Genomic DNA, 19,992 nt, shown 5'->3' with positions numbered 1-19,992 from the left:
AATTATGACACTGCATTTCAACAGAATTACAATTTTTTAATTTTTATTTTTATTATAAAACAGTGTTTTATTTAAAACTATTTTTTTATTTGTTGGCACACTAAAGAATCTTACTCAGGCAGATTATTAAACTGACTCTCAAATTATATTTAAAAAATCGAATAAATAGAGCTCTGTCTTTCTTACACAGATTATTAAAAATATTTAAAAATAGTTTATTTTAAATCTCACATTAAATTGCTATTATTATAATACTATAAAAGAATTGTGATATAGAAATATTCAAAATACACACGCCTTCAATTTATTTAGTTTAAAATTAAATCCATTATCTTTCTACAATAGTTATAGGTAATTAGGAGCTATCGTAGTCAAAAACGAACAGAAAATGATGCTTTGTTTACATTTGTACTGATTAATCCTGTTAAGACAAAAAGTAGCATTATGCCTTTTCATGCTGCTACGCATAAAGATCGCTTTCAGTTAATCTTTTTCCTTCATTGATTTCATTTGGTATTAGTTTTATTCTTAAATCACTCTACAATAGGAAGGGTTGATCGGCGCTTTTTTTTCTTTTTTTAAGGGACAGGAACCACCAAGGATCAATCTTGGGCGCTTAAGACAAACAGATCAGGGTCGACTTAGGTTTACAGAAGAAATGCTTAGGGATGGTTAGGGGTTCTTTACAGAAGAAAGAGACGATAGATTCTTCTGTCATCAGATTTGACGAAACAACCCTCCCACCCTCCCCCCAAAAAATTCAATGTGCGCCACTTTTTTAAACAGTGTATGTTTTATTTGATGTATGATAGTTTTTTTTAAATAATATAGATGCCGCTTTCAAGGGTTTTGAGGGAAAAAATGGTGGTTGATGGAAACACGTAGAGCTCCTCCTCGAATTGAGCAATATGTTTATAAAAGAGTAAGGCCTGTTTTAATTGTTGAAAACATTCAATTTATGTTTTTAGTTGTTTAATTTTGGGTGAAATGACGAGGTTAAACGATATCGAAGAAAATCCGGATTTGGCCATCCCGTGGCGACACTGTTCACGAACACCATCGGCCATTTTCCTCCAGCTTCCAAACCGTGGAAAACCGCTCTCTCGATTTCAGGCAGTACGCAGAATTGTTCGCAACGGATTTTTTCTCGGAATTCAAATTCATTTGTACGATTAACGACGTATTTTACAGTTTTTACCATTACCTGGCAGGCGTTTTTTTATGAAGAAAACTTTTTTTTTAGCATTTTGTAAACGTGTCTGTCGTTGAACGTTACCGAAATGGCGACTTCTAAAGAGAGAAATATACACTTGTCTTTAGGTAAGCAATAATTTAATCCAAATTGGTCAAATGAATGAGTTATATTAGGTAAAATAAATATATAAAAAATCATATTAATTGTTCCATAAAGAAATGTAGCAGCACACTTTAACTGAGTAGATCCTTCAGCTTTCTTGACTTGTACGGTATTTTTCACCAACACACCCGTAAAACAGTTTAAAAAAATTTAGATTTTTCCTTACTTTTGTTAAATAATTAATAACAGAAATCTGTACTATTAGCATACAATCCTTACGTAGCGTCGTCCAGATTGTTTCCCCCCGTTACAATTATACACCTGTCCTAATGATGGCATCTTCTGCCATATATCATTACTTATCTTATCCATACGTATACTACTTTTATTTTATAGACTTAATGTTTACTAGGGAGTAAGGACTGAGGACAGTTTTGGATGAAAACTAAAAAAAACAGCGTGCTTGATAGATGAGTCAGTCCTTAATATGGTACCCTCATAGGTTGATGGTTTTCACACAGTTGAGGTTGGAATTGACAGCATTATTTACAATTAATAAATTATTTGAAGATCGTGAGATGTGGTCTGGTGTGACATAAGTTTAGATAAACATTTTGTTTGTTGTGCCAATGTTTCAATCTTACATCATACCAGACTGCATTTCACGATCTCCAAATAATCATTAACTAGCGGTCACTAAATACCACACAATTAATGAATGTAATACAGTCACCTATCAATCTATACAATCAGATATATTTATATTACACTACAGTCCTTAGATATTTTCCTATTTCAATTTTTTGTAAAACATGACATCAGGGAAAGAGAAAGATGAAATAATACAAGCCATTTACATTGTAATAGTCAAAAATGGTGCACAAACATAATAAAATAGCTTGACGATTAATTTACTAACTACATAACGGTGTTGCCCGGAGGAGGGTCATTGGCAGTTGTTGGCTGGGCCTGCTGGTTAGGGGGGCACAAGGGAACCCAGGACAGAATAACTCCACCTCTGGGGGATGTGGAATTTTTCATAGGTAAATGGTTTTTATCTACATCCCCGAATTGGGAATCAGCTAACAAGCACAGTATGGCTAGAGAGCCCCCTGGTATGTTTGTTCGGCTGGCCGGCTGTTTGTGTGCCTCCCCTTGGGTAGACATACCCCTCATCAATTTTGAGACAAAGCCAAAAATAATAATTAAAAAAATAAAATCAATATTTATTTGGTTTTATTAAAATTAAAATATCAAAAAATCAATAAGAGGAAAATATAATGTAATTTTTAAATGCCAAAAGAGGTTTAGTGCATCACCTAGTTGAAACAATAAAAAAAAATTCTGAGCTCAAGCAATCTTGTTTGTTCAGATTTTAGTCTTTGTTTACTTTAATTTGGAAAAAAAATTAGCAGTCATTCTCCGGCTCTTGGAGCCTAGTTTTTCTTTTGTTCCTCGGAGAGGAAAAACTAATTTTCAATAGCACCCAGTGCGTACAAAAAAACACAACAGGGACAAAATCAAAAGAACTTGCAGATAAATCACGATGATTATCGTGTACCACCGAATTAGCAAATCTAATTGGGAAATTTGCGCATCTTAAGTCTGCATTTTATTGTACTGATGGGGTGAGTTCGACTTAAGTTTATTTCTGAACTGATTTATAGCAAGTATAGACAGTCAAAAGTGACTAGAAACTACCAAGCTACTGATTATTTTAACTCCCCCCTTTAAATGTGTAATAATCTATATTTCTATTTGCTTCAGGTTTTTTGCATTCTGGCATTGTATACTCAACTATTTTGAATCCCCAATGCATTTAATTTAATTTACACCTTATACTCAATGCAATTTTCAGTTGACAACAGTTTTTTTACATCCAGAGCAGGGTTCTCAAGCAAATGCTGCCGAGATTTGCAAGTGTATTGTTAAAATTGAGTCCTTTATTTTTTTTATACCTAGATATATTTTTAACTCAGTGTTTGTATGTATTCATTATGATTTGGTTCAAGTAGGTCATTGGTTTAGTCAGATAGATTTAGTGCATACACCTACTATACTGCAATTATATCATATTTCTTTTTACGTTATGTCAGAGATAGTTTCATTAAATTATCCAACACAATCAACTTTAAGTGAACTTTTAAAAGAAAAAATATATGCATATTTTTTTTAAAGATGAGATCATTGAAATGGAACGGAAAAAAGAGAAAGTTGTGCAGGAGGAAGCTAACAACTCAGAACAGGCCGTCTCACTAGATCTTGACTCTCTTATCTGTCCTGATAGCAAAACAGATGAAGAGATGCCATGTGTTTCTTCACCCAGTCAAGAACCTTATTCAAACAATTTCTTCCGCCGAAGGCAGCCGAGGAATAATTCATCGATGCTCTTTTACTCAGGACGTCAGCCTTCAAGTGCTAGAATGAACCAACGTGATTGGCAGTATTTCCTTAGTCGTCGATTTGCAACTTTACAGAGATATGGTGTAAGCTCAATTGCATTTCTGTTTTATTTATTTTAATAATTGGTCTATTCATTGAGACGTTGTCTTACAAATGTTTAATTATCTTCTATATTTTTACAATTTAGTTTCGTAATCAAGGGTTTCATTATGGGAACATTCCTAATGTAAGGAAGAGACTTCAAAGGAAGACTAAAAAAAACGTATGTTATGTTCTTTATATTTTTTTTCAATTTAGTTTTTACTTATTATTTTTATTAAAGTAATTAATAAATTATCTATTATACTCATTTTCTACTGGTTTAACTGATATTATAAGTAGCTATTCTCCAGTCATTGCCAGTATGTATCTATGAACAATACTAGGTTTTGCTCTCTGAAATGTCAAATACCATATCTGTAAAATTGTAATTTTGTTAATTGGAGAATAAAAAAATATATATATACATAAATGTCAGTAGGTGTGCCATACGGCTCTATGTTGGGTCCTGTTTTGTTTTTGCTATTTGTGTAATGAAATGTTTTGCAGTTGACATAAATGCATTGTAATTTTTTTTCTTTTTCGGTTGTTGACTTTTATATTTCTTTGGTTTCTTTTCAGGAACTAGACAACCATCAAACTCATTTTCTTATTATTGATATCGATTTTTGGGTCAACAGCATCCCCTCATCAGTCTCGTTTTCTTTTTGGAAACCAGTTTTTCCCATCAAAATCATCATGGGTTTATATATGTATATGGATCCCTTTCTAAACTGGGCACTGTGATAATGTAGTAAGAAGCTTGCCACTCTTGTGTTTCTCATTCGGTATCTATCATCTGAAGTAGATAAGGACTCGCTTCTAAATCTATATCCTGCATCTTTCATTCATGTTGAAGATATTCGGTGTTGGCCTGGGGCACTCACACACTGAAAGAGTTCCTACTCACATTAAGTATTTATGATTATTAATTTGCTAGTCAAAACAGTAATGGATTATAACAATCAATAACATTACCTCCACTTATTTAAAATCTGCTAATAAACAAGTACTTTAAACTCTTTATTATAAATTGAGACTTTCATGCTCAAAAATTAACAAATCAATCTGGTTCAATTGCCAATGTTTGAAATTAAATCTAACCCCAAAATTCGTTCTTGCTAAATTAAATATTAAGAACTGTGTTCAACTCTCTTACAATGTAAATGCCAAAAAACCATTTTAAATAATGAATTACATAAATTGTACAGTCAAAGAGATACAAAACGTTTTTATCAATATATTGTACACATTAGACTTGCGTCATTATTGTCTCCAGTAGAATGGGACGAATTCGATTATGATACGCGATCAAAAATTAAATTTATCATTGATAAAAAACAAAGTATATTAGATAAAAAATTAAAAACTTAAAATACGGTACACTTAAAAATAAAAAATACCCATAAAGACCCAAAAACTCTAGTTAAATTTTACCCAAGGGTTATAAACTTAACAAACATGGTACTATATAAAGAAGAAAACAATTTATTAAACAAAGGCTTAAAATTTGTCCCTCAAACAGAATTGGATAAAAAAAAGACTATCCCTTGATTCATACATAGATTGTTGTAACATAAATACAAATATAAACTATAAATGTGCTGAAATAATTAAACAAAATTGATAAATCTAAACGTAAAAAAGTTAAATAACCCACATACAATTAGGTCTATTGATAAAAAGTAACGTTATTTTAAAAGCCGATAAAGGAAATAGTATAGTTATCCTTGAACATCAAAATTACATTTCTAAAGTTGAGGAATTCCTGAATAATAACGAGTGTAAAGAAATACAAAAGATCCCACCTTAAAATTAAAAACTAGAGTTCAAACAGCCATAAAAATTAGTGATTTTTTATTCTCAGATGACCAATATTAATTTAAAAAACTAATACCAATGAACCCAAAACCCCAATGTTATACAGTACATTAAAAATTCACAAGGAAAACAAATCTATATAAAACTTAATGTGAGTAGGAACCATCTTTTTAAAAAAAGGATTGAACTCCACACTCACTCCATCTTTAATAATTTCTCAGAAAGAGTTTTTAGCATGCAAAGGCAGGTCATAAGTAATGCCTGGATTTGTATACAATTGCATATTTTTTTTGCTAACACTCATGGTCATGGTGAACAGATATTTTCTGAGTCGTCATACCTGTGTGGTTAAAATTTTATACTGCATATTTGAAGGATATTGCACATTTGAAACATTTTTGATTACTTAAGACCCCATGGACATTTTTATTTTTATTGGAATAATGGAACAAAAATAAAACTAGTTTATAATAACATGAAAAAATGTCCTAAGGAAATAAAAGAATACAACAACACTGAATTGTATCCCAACTTCTTAATATTAAATTCTTGAAACTTTTAAATTAATTCATTGTTAAAGACCGGATTTTCATGCAGTGAAACCTTCAAAATGTGCAAAAGTATAATAAAGATGAAAACTCTCCCATTTAACAAATAAAAGCTGGGAGAGCAAAAATGTTTGCCTGACTGAAGGCATATTTGCAAATGATAAATATTGTATCATATTACATAATGTATATATTTGTACAGATGGTAATAAACAATTTAAAAAAATATTTACCCTAATAAAATAAGTTATTGTCTTAACATTGTTTATAATTGATTGTTTATTTTATAGTCAATTTTTATATCCATTTTAAAACCCAATATTTACAAATATACAATTAAATTCTATAATTAAAAAATATACACCTTGATTAAAAAAAAATAACAGTGGAATTTTCTATAAATTTAAAATATATTTTGTTCTCAATTTTCTTATTAAAATTAAGTTTTGTTTTCAAAATATTTTGTAGTATGAAATAAAATTGAAAACAATCATTTGGCAGTAAACAGAAAAAAACATGAAATTTTGTACACAATAAGAATACTGTCAAAAGTATGTGCTTTCTGTGATTCAAATTTATGTCGTGGTTTCATTGCAATCGTACTGAGCAATAAAAAGATGCAATTGCACGGGAATTCAGCCTTTATTCATCACATATGCAATTTGTGTTTTGTACTTACTTTTTAAAATTTATAATTTTTTTTATCTAAACATCATATTAAATAAATATTAACATTTTAAATATTTCATATATGTGAAATTAATAGATGTTCTCTTTATAGAATAAGTACAAGAGGCGCTGGAACAGTTCAAGTTGTAATTCATGGTAATATTCTTTCCCCTGGATTGCCTTGTTTAATAATATATAATAATTTTATTTTTCAGTGGTTCTTTCATACCAAGCCAGAGGCCGCCAAGCCGCAATAGCCTTCGTAGGTCTACTTCGATGAATTCAGTTGCATCATTCAAATCTGATTGGTATGCATTTTTAAAAAATTCCTTTTTTTACTTCAGTCAGGGTGCCCACTGAGCTGTGTTTATTTATTATTGTGATGCAACATGAGGAGATCTTTCATCGTCTGATACGATTTATTGGCGCAACACTTGTGCCCACTGGAGCAAAGTGACAAGCGATACGATTTATAATGCAGTACCTTTTTACACAGTTTTAATCATGAGCTCTTTAAAGGAGGATGCTATTATTGCTTACCTGTTTTTTTTGCACTGCAGCTGAGCTGTGCAGCTTATTGTACTTTATCCCTGGCTCCATATTTTGGGGGAGGTCTTGCAACACAAATGTGAACTTGAGCCCCCGTTGTACCGGTGTTCTTCCATTGAAAAAATTCATTTTTGAAGGGGGTTAGGACCAAATTCAGGGTCACTGAGATCCGAGAGATACCCTTCCATTGATGAGTGCTGTGTCAATTTCTTTCGATTGCGGCCACCGTCCCCTTAGGTGTCAGAAAAAGTCCAGAGGCGACGGTGGGGATCGAACCCACAACCACGGGATCTACTAGCCAAGAGGCTGACGCTTTAACCACTCGGCTACCCCCTACCTGTGCTTAATCAGCAGTAAGAAACGAGAAAATATTGGGTTACACAATATATTGTTAACACCAATATAATGTTAACAATATTTTCAGCTTCAGCTTATCTGTTATTTTCTTCCATGCTATGTTTGTTAAATCAGTTCTTGAATAACTTTTCAAAGAATAGTTACATAAACATAGGTTCTATTCAATTATTTTGACAAAAGAAATAGTGGCAGAGATGTCCTCCTATTGAGGATGATACAGTAAGCATCCGGTGTCAAATTGCTTATCACATCGCTTGTATTGCATGTTGCATCATTCTAGTGGGCACCCCCACCTTATAGTTGAAGCTGAGTGTTGCTCTTATTTATTTTTAATTACTTTATACTTACTTTTCCTGTATAGTTCATTTAGGTCGAACAGATCACGGGCATCAAACAATTCTTGGAAGTCAACGCACAACGGTGCTTTAACATCTGAACGAAAGCCCCTACTGGATCCTGGTTTGCAGAGCGAAATACGCCATATTCAGGCTGCCGCTGTCGTCGCAAAGATAAACTCTTCGACTCAGCTCAATGACATACCTGAAGAGTGTATTCCCGACCCTCAGCACACATTTGTTTCAATCAGCGCTCGCTTTGGTTTATATTATAAATAAACATATTTTATTTAATGAAAATATTTTAGTTTTTCCTTGCCTATTTCCACAGGCTATGACTAATTTAGTTAAAGATTTTTCTGCATTTTTAATTGTTACTTTTTATTACATATGAATAATTAATTGCATGTGTATATATATTTTTTACTTTCATCATTTGCTTGTTAAACCTTTATGAGTACTTAAAAATAATAATTCACATTCAGGATTTAATGTGGGTATATAAAATAAATTTGGTTTTCAAAAATACCAAAATATGTATTTTACTTTTCTTTTTTGTAATTATATACGTACAGCAGAAAAACAATACAGGTACTGATTTCTTTATATTCTTATTCCTAGTTATTACAGGCTATGTAATATACATTTATCTTTGTTTATATAGGTTTTATAACAAAAAATAAAGCTTAATTCTTATATAAATTTAATATATATATATATATATAAATATATATGTATAGATACATACATAATTTGAATCCTCCAACTTTATAATTTATTAGTTTTTCAATACACACCTTATATCTATAATATATATTATTTCTATACGTATGTATGTATTATCACAGATAGTTCTTAACAGTAATTATAATTGAATAATATAGGAGGTAATAAAATGGTAACTCCTAATTTTTCTCTCAGGATATTACAATTAAAAATTAAAACATAATTAAAACAAAAAATCTGACAAATGGTAATCTATGGAAATAAAATTGTTCATATACCACTTATAACTCCACAACATATATGTAAACAATAAAATCTTATCTGTTATTATGTATAATATAAAAGTTACAACTTGAGGTAGATAATCGGTTGGAATGCAGATTTATATATGTTACACTTACACAAAATTTAAGTACTGCGATTGTAAAAATGTCATGTAACTAATTTTTTTATCATTATATTATTTATAATGGGACTAGTTTTTGAGAAGGAAAAACCAAATGAAAAACAATTTAGAGTAAATAAGGAACACCGATTAGGATAAAACAATGGATTTATAGACAGCGTCCATTTTTAAAAATTACTTTCTAATACGTGTTTTTTTGTCTGACTTTCTATGCCAATGAAGATGTACTGGATTACAAAAGAAGACAAGTGTATAATTGTCATCTATTTAATTATTGCTGGATATTCCTAACCTTGCTGGTTTTTCTCAGTTCTACTTGAAATTGGCAGTTAATAGCATATTTTATAAAGTAATAACAACTCAATAGATGGTTATTATTGAAGGTCATAAAGGTTTTATTAAGATACGCAATCAAAACTTGCATACGTATTCAATGCATTTCTGAAAAATTCATCATTCCTGTGAGGCAAAGATCTTTAGTAAGGTGTAATACATGAAAATCACTGACCAGAAATTGTGTAAAAAAACAAAATATTAAAATAAGCGATTTACAAATTAAAGTTGTAAACTATTTAAATTAAAATTGACTGAAAAGAAAAAATATGGTAAAAAGCTTATTTTCAAACAACATATTAGTTGTATCTATGGAACATTCTTAATTAGGAAATGTAAATTGGTAGATATTTAAGAAATGTTCCATCTAACTTTCCTTGATAAGACTGAATAATATTAATTAGGACTGAAAAGCATCTTTGAAATTTGGTAGTAATCCCGTTTTAGGTGGTGTCTCTTCTGGCACGGGGGATTGTCGTGCGGGCCTTTCTGCTTCACTGTGCCTCTTTCTGATGTGACGGAGTAGATGGTCGTGACGCCTGTAAGCTTGAGGGCAGAATTGACAAAGGAAATCCCTTCTGCCTGTGTGCACTACGGTGTGACGCCACATTTCTTTCTTCATGAAAAAGGAACGGCCGCAGGCGGGGCAAGTGTGTTTTCGTTCCTGTGCACGTGAACCCCTCGAGCCAGAATGGCGAGCCTTGAGATGGTGCAGGATCGAGTCTTTGTCTTGCGCCTCATATCTGCAAAGCTCACACTTGAGATGTCCACCTTGCGCCGAGTGGAAAGCTCGGTGGCGCCTGAAACTTGCCGAACTCGTGTATGATTTACCACAGTCGGCACAGTCTAGTCGTGTTTGACGTCCATGGGTTTTGGCGTGTGTTTTCAAGTGGTCCTTTCTGTGGAAGTTCTTGGCACATATCGAGCAGGCATATTTTGGTGAATCCGAGTGAATGAGGACATGTCGGACAAGGCGGAATTTGCTCGAGAAACCCTTTCCACATGTGGCACAGACAAAAGGCTTCTCTCCGGTGTGAACATACCTTGCAAAATAAATAGCACACATAACTAAGACTGATTAATCCATTGTAGGCATTAACAATTTTTATCACTGAATATACAATTTTTAATGTAAAAAATGTATCTATTCGTGCTCTACAGCTACTTATTGTTTTAAAACTGCAATATTTTATTTAAAAATAAATAAAACTCTGACATGAAAAGTTGTTTGGTGCTCTTCCATAACTCTTCATTCAGTCCAAACACATATTTAACACAAGTCTGACGACTTTCCAAATGCCAACCTTTATCTTTTTATCAAGTTAAAAATCACAATTCAAACAATACCCAACACATTCGTCAGATGGTGACAATTGATTCCTTGATTAATATACATGAGCATGAACATTTTGTTTGTCAATGTTGTTTAATTAGAAATAAAATAAATGCCCTGTTAGTCTGGTGACAGATTCAATTGAGGGAACAATAAAACACTACAATTGACTCTTCGCACTTTCACTCATCCGCAGTTGGTCCCCTAGTCAAATTTTAGAAGAGATCGACCACAGAAGAGGATGAAGACGAGTATCAAATAGAAGAAAAACGAGCTTGGACACTTTTTTTAAAGAAATCTTTCGGTTAGCTCAAAAGTTGAAAGATTAAATCATATAATATGATCCAATAGTGTAAAAAAGCTTCAACAAATCACGACTGCTAACTCAAGCAATAGACCCTCTCTAACAAAATTTTCAGCAGTTGAAAACCAGAAAGAAGTAGCCTCCTTTAACCTTTAATTAAATTAATTTTTTAAATGATAAATTTTATCTTTTTTAAACAACTAATAATTTTTTCTCATTTGTTTCGATGTTGTGCATAGGTGTATATCTGTTGACGTTTGTATAAATATGTTGTTTCCCTGCATGGAATAAACTTTTGTATGTTACAGTTTTCTTATTGAAAAAACCAAGAATATGTGTACATAATAATTTCTTACATAACACTGTGGCCACTTCATAAATCATTGAGAATCGATTCCAGATTACATGACATTTGAAAAATGGTAAAAAGAAAGCAACTGAAAAGTTGTAGCTTGAGATGAGTAGTTTGTGTCTGAGTGGATCGAAGTCACGATAGCTCAAGCAGCAGTGTATTGAGCCGAAGGTCGTGGGTTCGAATCCTGCTTGTGACACTAACTTTTTATCTCAACCAAGACTTCAGATGAAAAGTATAATTAATCAAAATAATTAAATAGGTCAATTATGACTAATAAACATGTATGGATTAATTCATACATAACATTGATATAGGGACATGTGACACAGAAAGTTTTGATTGGTATCTGCTTGGTATGGCAATAATGATAGAATAGAATACAAAAGAAGTGTTTTTGTCCATTCAAGGGGGGTTTAACAATAAATTATTTTTAAATCAAGATAAATTTTATGCTGTACATAATGCAAAATCTTTTATGTATTTCAATGAATCTTATAAATAAATATAACCTTCAGTCTTAATTATTAATTTCTTCTCCATGGTAAAAATTTTTTTGATAGTCCTTATTTTTACAATACTCAAGCATCTAAAATAGCTATTTTAATTTTATATAAGTGAATGAAGAGGGGTAACACAAAATACAGTAGAGATTACCCTTTTGGGCAACAATAAGGTAGCAATCCTAGTGTCCTCCGATGAGAGACAACCATGTTATAGTAGAGGGACAAGAATTTTTTTTTTTACGAAAGAGAAGCTTTTGAAGAAGAAACAGAACCGTATGAAGACTGTAGTTTCTAGGACAAAAAAAAGCCATCAAATGCCTGAACAATTTATTCCTCCATGAAAGAGAAGCTTTCGAAGGAGGTACAAATCTTATGAAGAAAATGCACCCATGTACTTCCCAAAAATAGATGATGAGGACGGGAACTGAAAAACAAAGAAAAAAGTTTAAAAGGAAGTAAAGGAAAATTAGTTTATCAGTAAAATATTATGTGCCATACCTTCCTTCTTCCTTTTGATATTAACAAAAATTTAAAATGATTGTAACAAATATTTCTTTATATGTACACTATGTACTCTGATGGGAACTAACAACAGTATCTGCGACCAGTATGGTGGGGTTTAAAATGTCCATTAAGAAGGTAGTAAAAATAATATTACTTTATTTATCACAGTTAGTATAAAACAATTATACAACACAAGCACCTGACAGCATGTAAAATTCTATCTGCTAAAAGTAAACTACTACTTTTGTTTTGCACCAAATAATACTTGTGGTACATACGTTGAAAAGAAGCAAACTCTTTTTTGTTAACCTTTAATTATTTTTCTCAGTCAATAAACTAATTATTATTATTATTATTTTAAATTGAGTAATTGAGCCACAATCGTGAAGCGCAATAAGTTACATAGATAACAAGATAATACAAAGGAAAAGGGGGAAAAAATGAAAAGACATTGAGTGGAAAAGCTATCCAGAGATAGCACTCCTAATCAGAAATCATCATTTAATGACTCACACTCTCTGAGAGCAGGTCACGGGACGACTACCTTTTTAGACAGGAGGATTGTGAAGAAATTGAGAGGAACATTGTACATGGGATTAGAGGTTAGTGTGGAAATTGTTTGTAGCTGGATTTTGCAACTTCATTCAAAGGGAATATTTATATAATTTTGGATGATGCCTTTGGAAACATTGAAAATGGATTTAAGGTTCATGATCATAAGATCTGGCTTGATGGATTGATTGAATTGTTTGAAGAAGCCCAATTTTAAAGTTTACTCTTTGGCTGAGCTGTTGGCTTTTTAAAATGTGCTGCTAGGTTCTTCAGCTGAACTCAGCTATGTGAAATAGGGTGAGCAGGGCGTCTGGTCTGTTCGCTTTGCAATTTACATGAACTTGAATCTGTTTTTCATTTCTCGGCAGAGTATTCAATTTTGAGTGGGATCCATTTGCTTGGTCTAGGCTGTTTCACTCTGTCAAGGGGTGAACTTCAGGGTTTTTTAGAGGGTTCAAGATCCAGGCCTTGTGAGGCAGGCTTGGCACTACAGATACGAGCTGACAGAAGAATTTAATTTTTGATTTTATTACTGAAGTTATATAGTTATTTACTTTAACATGGCGATCTATGGCAGACGGATTTTTCGATCTATTGTTTATTTACTGTTGTTTTTTTAGTTAAGAGACCATGGTAGGCTGAGGACACCCTGAGGAACTCCCACATCCAGACTGTGCAAAGGAAAGTGTGAGAGTCCGACCCATTACTCTAATGCCCCTGCCAGTCATGTAGGATTTAAGGATGAGGGTATTTTTAAGTGTTAGATGTACTGACCACTTTTCTACTGATGGTACAGTCACACACAATTTCAAATTTTTTTGAAGACCGACTCAGTCAACATTGGCAAAGGATATAATGTCGCTAATGATGATGTTAAATAGGTTGACACTAATAAGTAAGTGAATTTGCTTTTTCATTGAGTCCATACCATAATCCAGAGTATTCGTGAGAGTATTTTTCTCATTTTATAAGCTGAAAACATAAATTTAAGCAAGAGGAGGCATGAAGTGGTGCCAGAGCCCTTGATTCTTAGGTATATTACTACCTCAATTAAATTCTATCTAGTCTATACAGAAATTAATAAATCTATATATTTGTTTAACAAAACAAAATGTCATTCACTTTTACCCCCTCAATATACTTACAACTTTAAATTCACTAATTTCGTGGTCCGCTTGACCAATTAAATCATTACAATTAATTAAGGTTTTTAGTTGAGATGAATACTTACAACATTAATGTACACTGATGGACCAAATTAACGCACCACCCTTGGAATACCAAACCAAAAGCAGGTTTGGTCATAAAAATAAGTCATAAAAAATTTAAAAAAAAGTTTACCTAATTTAAAAAAAAAAAAAAAAAAAAAAAAAAACAGCCGTTACCAACTCTTCTAGGGTTCTAGGGTGTTAGGACCTGGGTTTCGCCATCATCATCGTAATCGTTCTGTAAGTTTGTCCCAAATGTGTTCAATTGAGTTCAAATCTGGACTTTAAGCTGGTCACACCAAGCACTCCATTTTAACTTCATTTAGGTAGTCATCCACAACACATCCACATCTCTATAGGGCCTGGTGTTAGCAAGAATCTCTCACGGATGTGGGGGCAAATGACACTACATGTTCTTTGATTATGCCTTGTAAGTTCTCTGTGATGTTGGAGATCTTCCTTGCACAACCAATTTGGTACAGTGTCCAAGGAAAGGCCACCCCCAGAACAATAATGACCCACCGTGGAATGCCATCTGAGGAACCATATGAAATTCACCCATCAAAAATTTTTAGGCCAACTCACCTAATCTATAAAGAGAACGTCCCCAATCTTACAATGTCCAATACATATGTTTCCATGCGAATTGAAATCTCGCCATTTTTTGAACTGTGGTAAGAATAAATCTACGACCTGGGTGCCGGGTTCTGAGGTTTTCATTGAGCATTTCATTTTGTAGAGCCTTCCTCTAATAATGTTATGAACCTGATGCTGTCATACTCCCTCATATGCCTGACTGGATCCATTGAAAAAGGTTTAAAAATAAGAATAATATCAAATGAAATTAAGGAAGGAAAAAGATGAACTGAATCTTTAGACGTAGCAGAATGGAATGGCATTATATTACTTTATGTGCAAATGCAATTAACCAGTACACAAGAAAAATAAAGGAAATAAATAAAGTATTATTTACTGTTTATTTTGACTACGATAGCACCTAACTACCTGTAACGAATGTTGAAAGATAATTGCTTTAATTTTAAACTAAATAAAGTGAGTTGTGTGTTAAATTTGTCCATCATTGTATTTCTAATGGCATACGCATAACTTGTTTACCGATGCTGGATGAGTTTGGCTTTTGAGTTGAATGACTTTTTGCACGTTTCGCACTCGAAGACGTTCGGAGTACTGCGAGCACGTTTCCGCCTCAGCTGTGGCGGCTTCTCAGCCAGCACCTCTGTGTGCTCAGGGGTGCGGGGGCCACAGGGGCCTGTGTGCACCTCCCCGCATTTCCCGCACTCGTCTGAAAATAAAAGTCATTGTAATAAATTTTTTTTACGTTTTGTGGATAATTTCAGACGTCCTTTGTGAGTTTCCATTTTAAAAAAAATGTTATATAGTGGTGTAGAGGATGTGAGGACCCGACGATTTTAAAAAAGGGTCACTTTTGAGTATCATTTGCACCGTTTCTGTCCGTCAGTTCTTATTAAAATTAGGGCCTAGTTTAAAGTAGGCGATAGGGAAAACAAGTAGGGCTCACCTTGGACTGAAATTCCTTCCATTCCTCCTTCATATTAAATTATGTGTTTTGTTATTTTCCTTCGAGCCGAGACGCTTTCCCTTTCGCTCACTCGTCCCCTGCTCTAAAATAAAGACAACCGATTAAAACGGCCCCCCGATCTTTGAACACACTGGACACAAATCAGTCTGAAAACTGGTAAAACCCCCCTGTCCGAATCTAGGGCATGTTGACTTTCTCACTACAGGCACTACCGGGTTATAAAAGGGTAAGATTATTCTACAATCGATCATGACATAGAGGTCGATCCAAGCCTCGGAAACATTTAATTAAAACTTTTTCCTATTTCAATAAGGGCGACTGGAGAATGGAAAAAAATCAATTTTATCTCATTACGGAGACAAATTCGATTTAAAATACCACAAAAAAATTTGTTTAAACGAGGTCGGACCTCTTTGTTTGAATAGAACCTTGTTTTGAAGAGGTTGTAAACGCTGTTACAAAGTCCTTCCTGTTATGGTATTCAAGTTCAAAGTTGAACTTCTTCAACTGGACAGTATTTCTCGTTATACAGTTTGCCAATTATTCCATGAATAACTCGTGTTCAACTTTTATCGAAACAGCGTGCCTTCTGTTTATGAGCGTGTGCGTGTCATATGTCGGATCGTGAGGAGTCGGACGATGAGAAAGATTATCTCCTACGTGGTATAAGCGCGGAGTTCACCCTAGAAGAGAGAAACACAAAAGAGAAGAAAGTGAAGAAGAAAAGGAGGAGGAAAAAAGAAATGGGAAAGATCGGACGTTTCTTCAATTACGCCTTTGGCAGGTGAGTCATCTTTTAATATTCGGAGAGGGGGCATTCTCTACGTCGAAAAAAAGGCAACAAAATAATCTTTCAATAAATTTAAGAATTTAAGGAAAGATAAAATTAAATAATTTTCGTGTTTTTATACAATTTACAACCCCATTTTTATACTTGACCATTTATTTGCAGGATGAAGTTTAAAGAGATGTTTTATAGTTCTAAATTATTATTCCGTTTATAATTCTTAACTTTATGGTCATAAAATATGTACGAAACTGAGTAAAGTGGGGATAGATATGTAAATTATTTGTATCCTTGGTATTCTAATGATTTGCGTTTGTTACACGTTTCGACTTGTTTTCTTGTTCCCAATTATTTTCTAAATTATAAATTAACGTTATCTAGATAATGTCTTAAAAATAAATAAAACAAAGTTGATAGAAATATTATTTTTATACTTGGTATTCCATTGATTTGCGTTTGTTACAAGTTTCCACTTGCTTTCTCGTTCCTAATTATTTTCTAATTTTTAAATTAATGTTAATAATTTCTTAAAAAGAAATAACCATCTCTAAAAAGAAATAAAGCAAAGTTGACACATATATTATTTTTATACTTGGTATTCCATTGATTTGAATTTACTACATACTTCGACTTGTTTTTTTTTTGTTCCAAATTATTTTTCTATTTTGAAACTAATGTTATATAGCTAACAATAAAAAATAAATTAAGAAAAATTGACAGATGAAATTATTTTATCCTTGGTATTCCATTGATTTGCATTTGCTACACGTTTCGACTTGTTTTCTTATTCCCAATTATTTTTTCTATTTTGAAACTAATTTTATCTTAATAATTTTTTCAAAGGGAATTGAGCAAAGTTGGTAGATAAATTATTTTATACTTGCCTTTCTATAGGTTTTCAGGATGGAGTTTCGACATGTTGAAATTAATTTATTCTGTAATTTATAATTTTTAAATGTACTGTCATTTTGGCAGTACTTAAAAAATTAAGAAGGATAAGTTTAAATAATTTGCTGTTTTCAAATAACCAACCTTTTCTTCATTTAATTTTTATATTCGGTATTCAGTTGATTTGTACACGTTTTTCAGTACCTACAAGTGTCATTTGGTTTTTACTTCTTATTTTTAACCAATAACACCATAATTTTTAACCATAGTTTAAAGTTAGTGTTATTAAATGGTTCTCTGAGCATTTTGCCCTGTTGGATTTCTCTGTAATTTATAAATTTCAACAGTAAAGTTAACTGGCATGTGTTTTGTTTTATTATATTTTATATATTTGTTTTTATTTTATTATCTTTATTTATATTTGTTTATCCTTGGCATCCCATTAAGTCCAGAACGAAACACCATTTGAGATTTAATAGATCCCCCCAATGTCTCGACGTGTCACATTCTAATTTATTCTAAAATAATGAATTAATCAGTCAACTGTCCCAATTAGAAGAATGTTTAAAGTTTAAAACATATTTGTCTCTTTGATAAGATAAACTATGTGTCATAATTTTTTTCCATAAGTGATTAAAAAAAAATTGGCTTGCCAAAAAAATGTATTGATTAATTTGGAAACTTGCAACTGTCTTACTTTAAGTTGTATTTAATATTAAAAAATTGGCTTTTAATGGTTTCCCTAAACAAAAATTTTGATTTTCAAATTTTTTTTTAACATTTCGTATATGGAACAATAGTGAATATCGATTTGTTTGCTCGATCTATGACTCGATGTATGTGGTTATCGTTAGTTTACGCAATGCTCATTGACTACCAGAAAGGGAAGAGGGAGAAAAATCGATGGAGACCCGGACTTGAGCCGAATAAAAATTTCATCACAGTATTATTATCGTAATTTTTTTTAAATTTAATATCGGTAATTTCGTCGTTAAATAGATAAATAGAACTAAAGTTAAAGTAATAAAGTTTGGCGGAGATGGCAGCCTCCTCTCTCTGCCTCGTCGAGATGTCATCGACGACAAACCTTGTCAGGGAGGACGACCCTCTTATAAGAAAACGCTCCAATAAAAATTGGTTCCTAAGGTAAAGCGAGTGTGATTTATACAAAATATAAAATGATATTTATATATTGTTTTGATTTTGAGCGTCCCCTGACAAAATAACTAGTAAAAATTGTCAATTCTGCAGACACTGTTATTGAATGTATGGAATACAAATTTGTACAAAGATAACAGTTGATTATATTTATGGACGCTTTATCTAAAAATCTATCATCATTTGAAGAAAACATTCCCGATTTTATTCTTAGGGACTTTCATTACGTTTATTTTCTACTGTTTCACAGCTTGTTTACATTTTTGAATTAGTATTGATCACGATGATAGACCATTTCTGTTATACAGTTGACTCATCCGTGGGGGATATGTACCAAGCATCACCGTGAATAATTGAAAACACCTCGAATTTCAGTCTTAGTTTTCGTCCATCAACAGACTAATCATAGACTTTCTGTAACGCTTGTGTCTGTTGTAAATTTTAAGTGTTAAGGTGTTTACTTCCTGCATTCCCTCAAACCACTGTATTTGCATGCATAGAATTGTCCGTAGAGCTACTCCAAACTGCGAGATGTGTTATGAACCAGAAAACATAAAGCATATAAGTGTGGTGTTTAGTGATCATTAGTTTATAATTATTGGGAGATCGTGTGATGCAGTCACACCATAATGATACATCTGCACAGAAAACAAACACTGAGAGAGTACATATACTTTGAGTTTAAAATTGCTATCATTGTATAAATTCATATTTTCACATCCTACATGTAGTGGTATAATTTAAACAATAATTATTCAGATGGTCACTAATCACCACACAAATTTAAACAATGTTTATAAATCCCAGACCCTGAAGATGATCTCAATAAAGTTTGAAACATTGGATCGATAAAGAAAATGTTATTCTAAACCTACGTCACTCCAGACCGCATCTCACATCTCCAAATAATAATAAAGCATATGATTATGACGTGCCCAGAATACAAAGAGGCAAGACAGAAATTTGTCGATGGGGTGTATATGCTGAGAAATTTTAAGCGACCATTTTGATGAGAAAGCTTGCTTTAAGCTGGAAATGTGGATATGTTTAAATTGATGTATGCATTTTTGAAAGAGTGGCATTGATGTGTTAATGTGATATAGACTTCATTGTCATTGTTTGTTAACCTCCAACAGGAATAAAACTAAAATGGAGAGATAGCAATGAAGACCACCATGAATTCATGGTTGCAAGGGATGTTTGAATTTAATCAAAATTTCCAAGTAAACTTAGGTACAAAAAAAGAATGGGAACGAGAGGAAAACACCTTTAAGAATGGCACCATCTTTTGGTATACAGACGGATCTAGAACACAAG

General features: G+C 32.5%; 3 protein-coding genes across 8 annotated transcripts in view; 2 read left to right on the top strand and 1 right to left on the bottom strand.

Annotated features, from left to right (window-relative positions):
• The first annotated feature begins 907 nt into the window (after positions 1-907).
• Positions 908-9,749, top strand: LOC106672859. 4 transcript variants are annotated; one of them, XM_014404608.2, is made up of 7 exons: positions 908-1,166; positions 1,244-1,320; positions 3,476-3,783; positions 3,888-3,962; positions 6,929-6,972; positions 7,032-7,124; positions 8,084-9,749. In XM_014404608.2, exons 2-7 carry the CDS (start codon positions 1,281-1,283, stop codon positions 8,334-8,336), a joined length of 813 nt encoding a protein of 270 aa, XP_014260094.1. In that variant the 5' UTR covers positions 908-1,166; positions 1,244-1,280; the 3' UTR covers positions 8,337-9,749. The 4 variants fall into 4 exon arrangements, with proteins under 4 accessions (XP_014260094.1, XP_014260095.1, XP_024080327.1 ...); XM_014404609.2 differs by having other exon boundaries at positions 928-1,320; XM_024224559.1 differs by lacking the exons at positions 908-1,166; positions 1,244-1,320 and adding an exon at positions 1,746-1,823.
• LOC106672858 (zinc finger protein PLAG1-like) lies at positions 8,584-16,150 on the bottom strand. The gene is made up of 3 exons (XM_024224557.1): positions 15,822-16,150; positions 15,398-15,584; positions 8,584-10,565 (listed from the first exon to the last, which is right to left on the bottom strand). The coding sequence occupies exons 1-3, from the start codon at positions 15,841-15,843 to the stop codon at positions 9,923-9,925; spliced, it is 852 nt and encodes a 283-aa protein (XP_024080325.1). The 5' UTR covers positions 15,844-16,150; the 3' UTR covers positions 8,584-9,922.
• LOC106672857 (probable phospholipid-transporting ATPase IIB) overlaps positions 12,978-19,992 on the top strand; it is a 21,127-nt gene continuing 14,112 nt past the window's right edge. The window contains exon 1 of one of the 3 annotated variants that reach the window (XM_014404604.2): positions 12,978-13,123. Coding sequence is in view for 2 of the 3 variants with exons in the window: in XM_014404602.2 (XP_014260088.1) it covers positions 16,457-16,626 (170 nt within the window). In the remaining variant the exon portion in view is untranslated. Of the gene's footprint in view, positions 13,124-16,214; positions 16,627-18,434; positions 18,664-19,992 lie in introns of those variants that run through there. The other 2 variants (XM_014404602.2, XM_014404603.2) reach the window with 2 other exon arrangements.

This window comes from Cimex lectularius, unplaced genomic scaffold (assembly GCF_000648675.2).
Source record: "Cimex lectularius strain Harlan isolate CLEC.00 unplaced genomic scaffold, Clec_2.1 scaffold46, whole genome shotgun sequence".
NCBI classification, from domain to species: domain Eukaryota; kingdom Metazoa; phylum Arthropoda; class Insecta; order Hemiptera; family Cimicidae; genus Cimex; species Cimex lectularius.
Note: the sequence above shows the minus strand (reverse complement) of the source record. Positions and strands in the feature narration are given on the sequence as shown.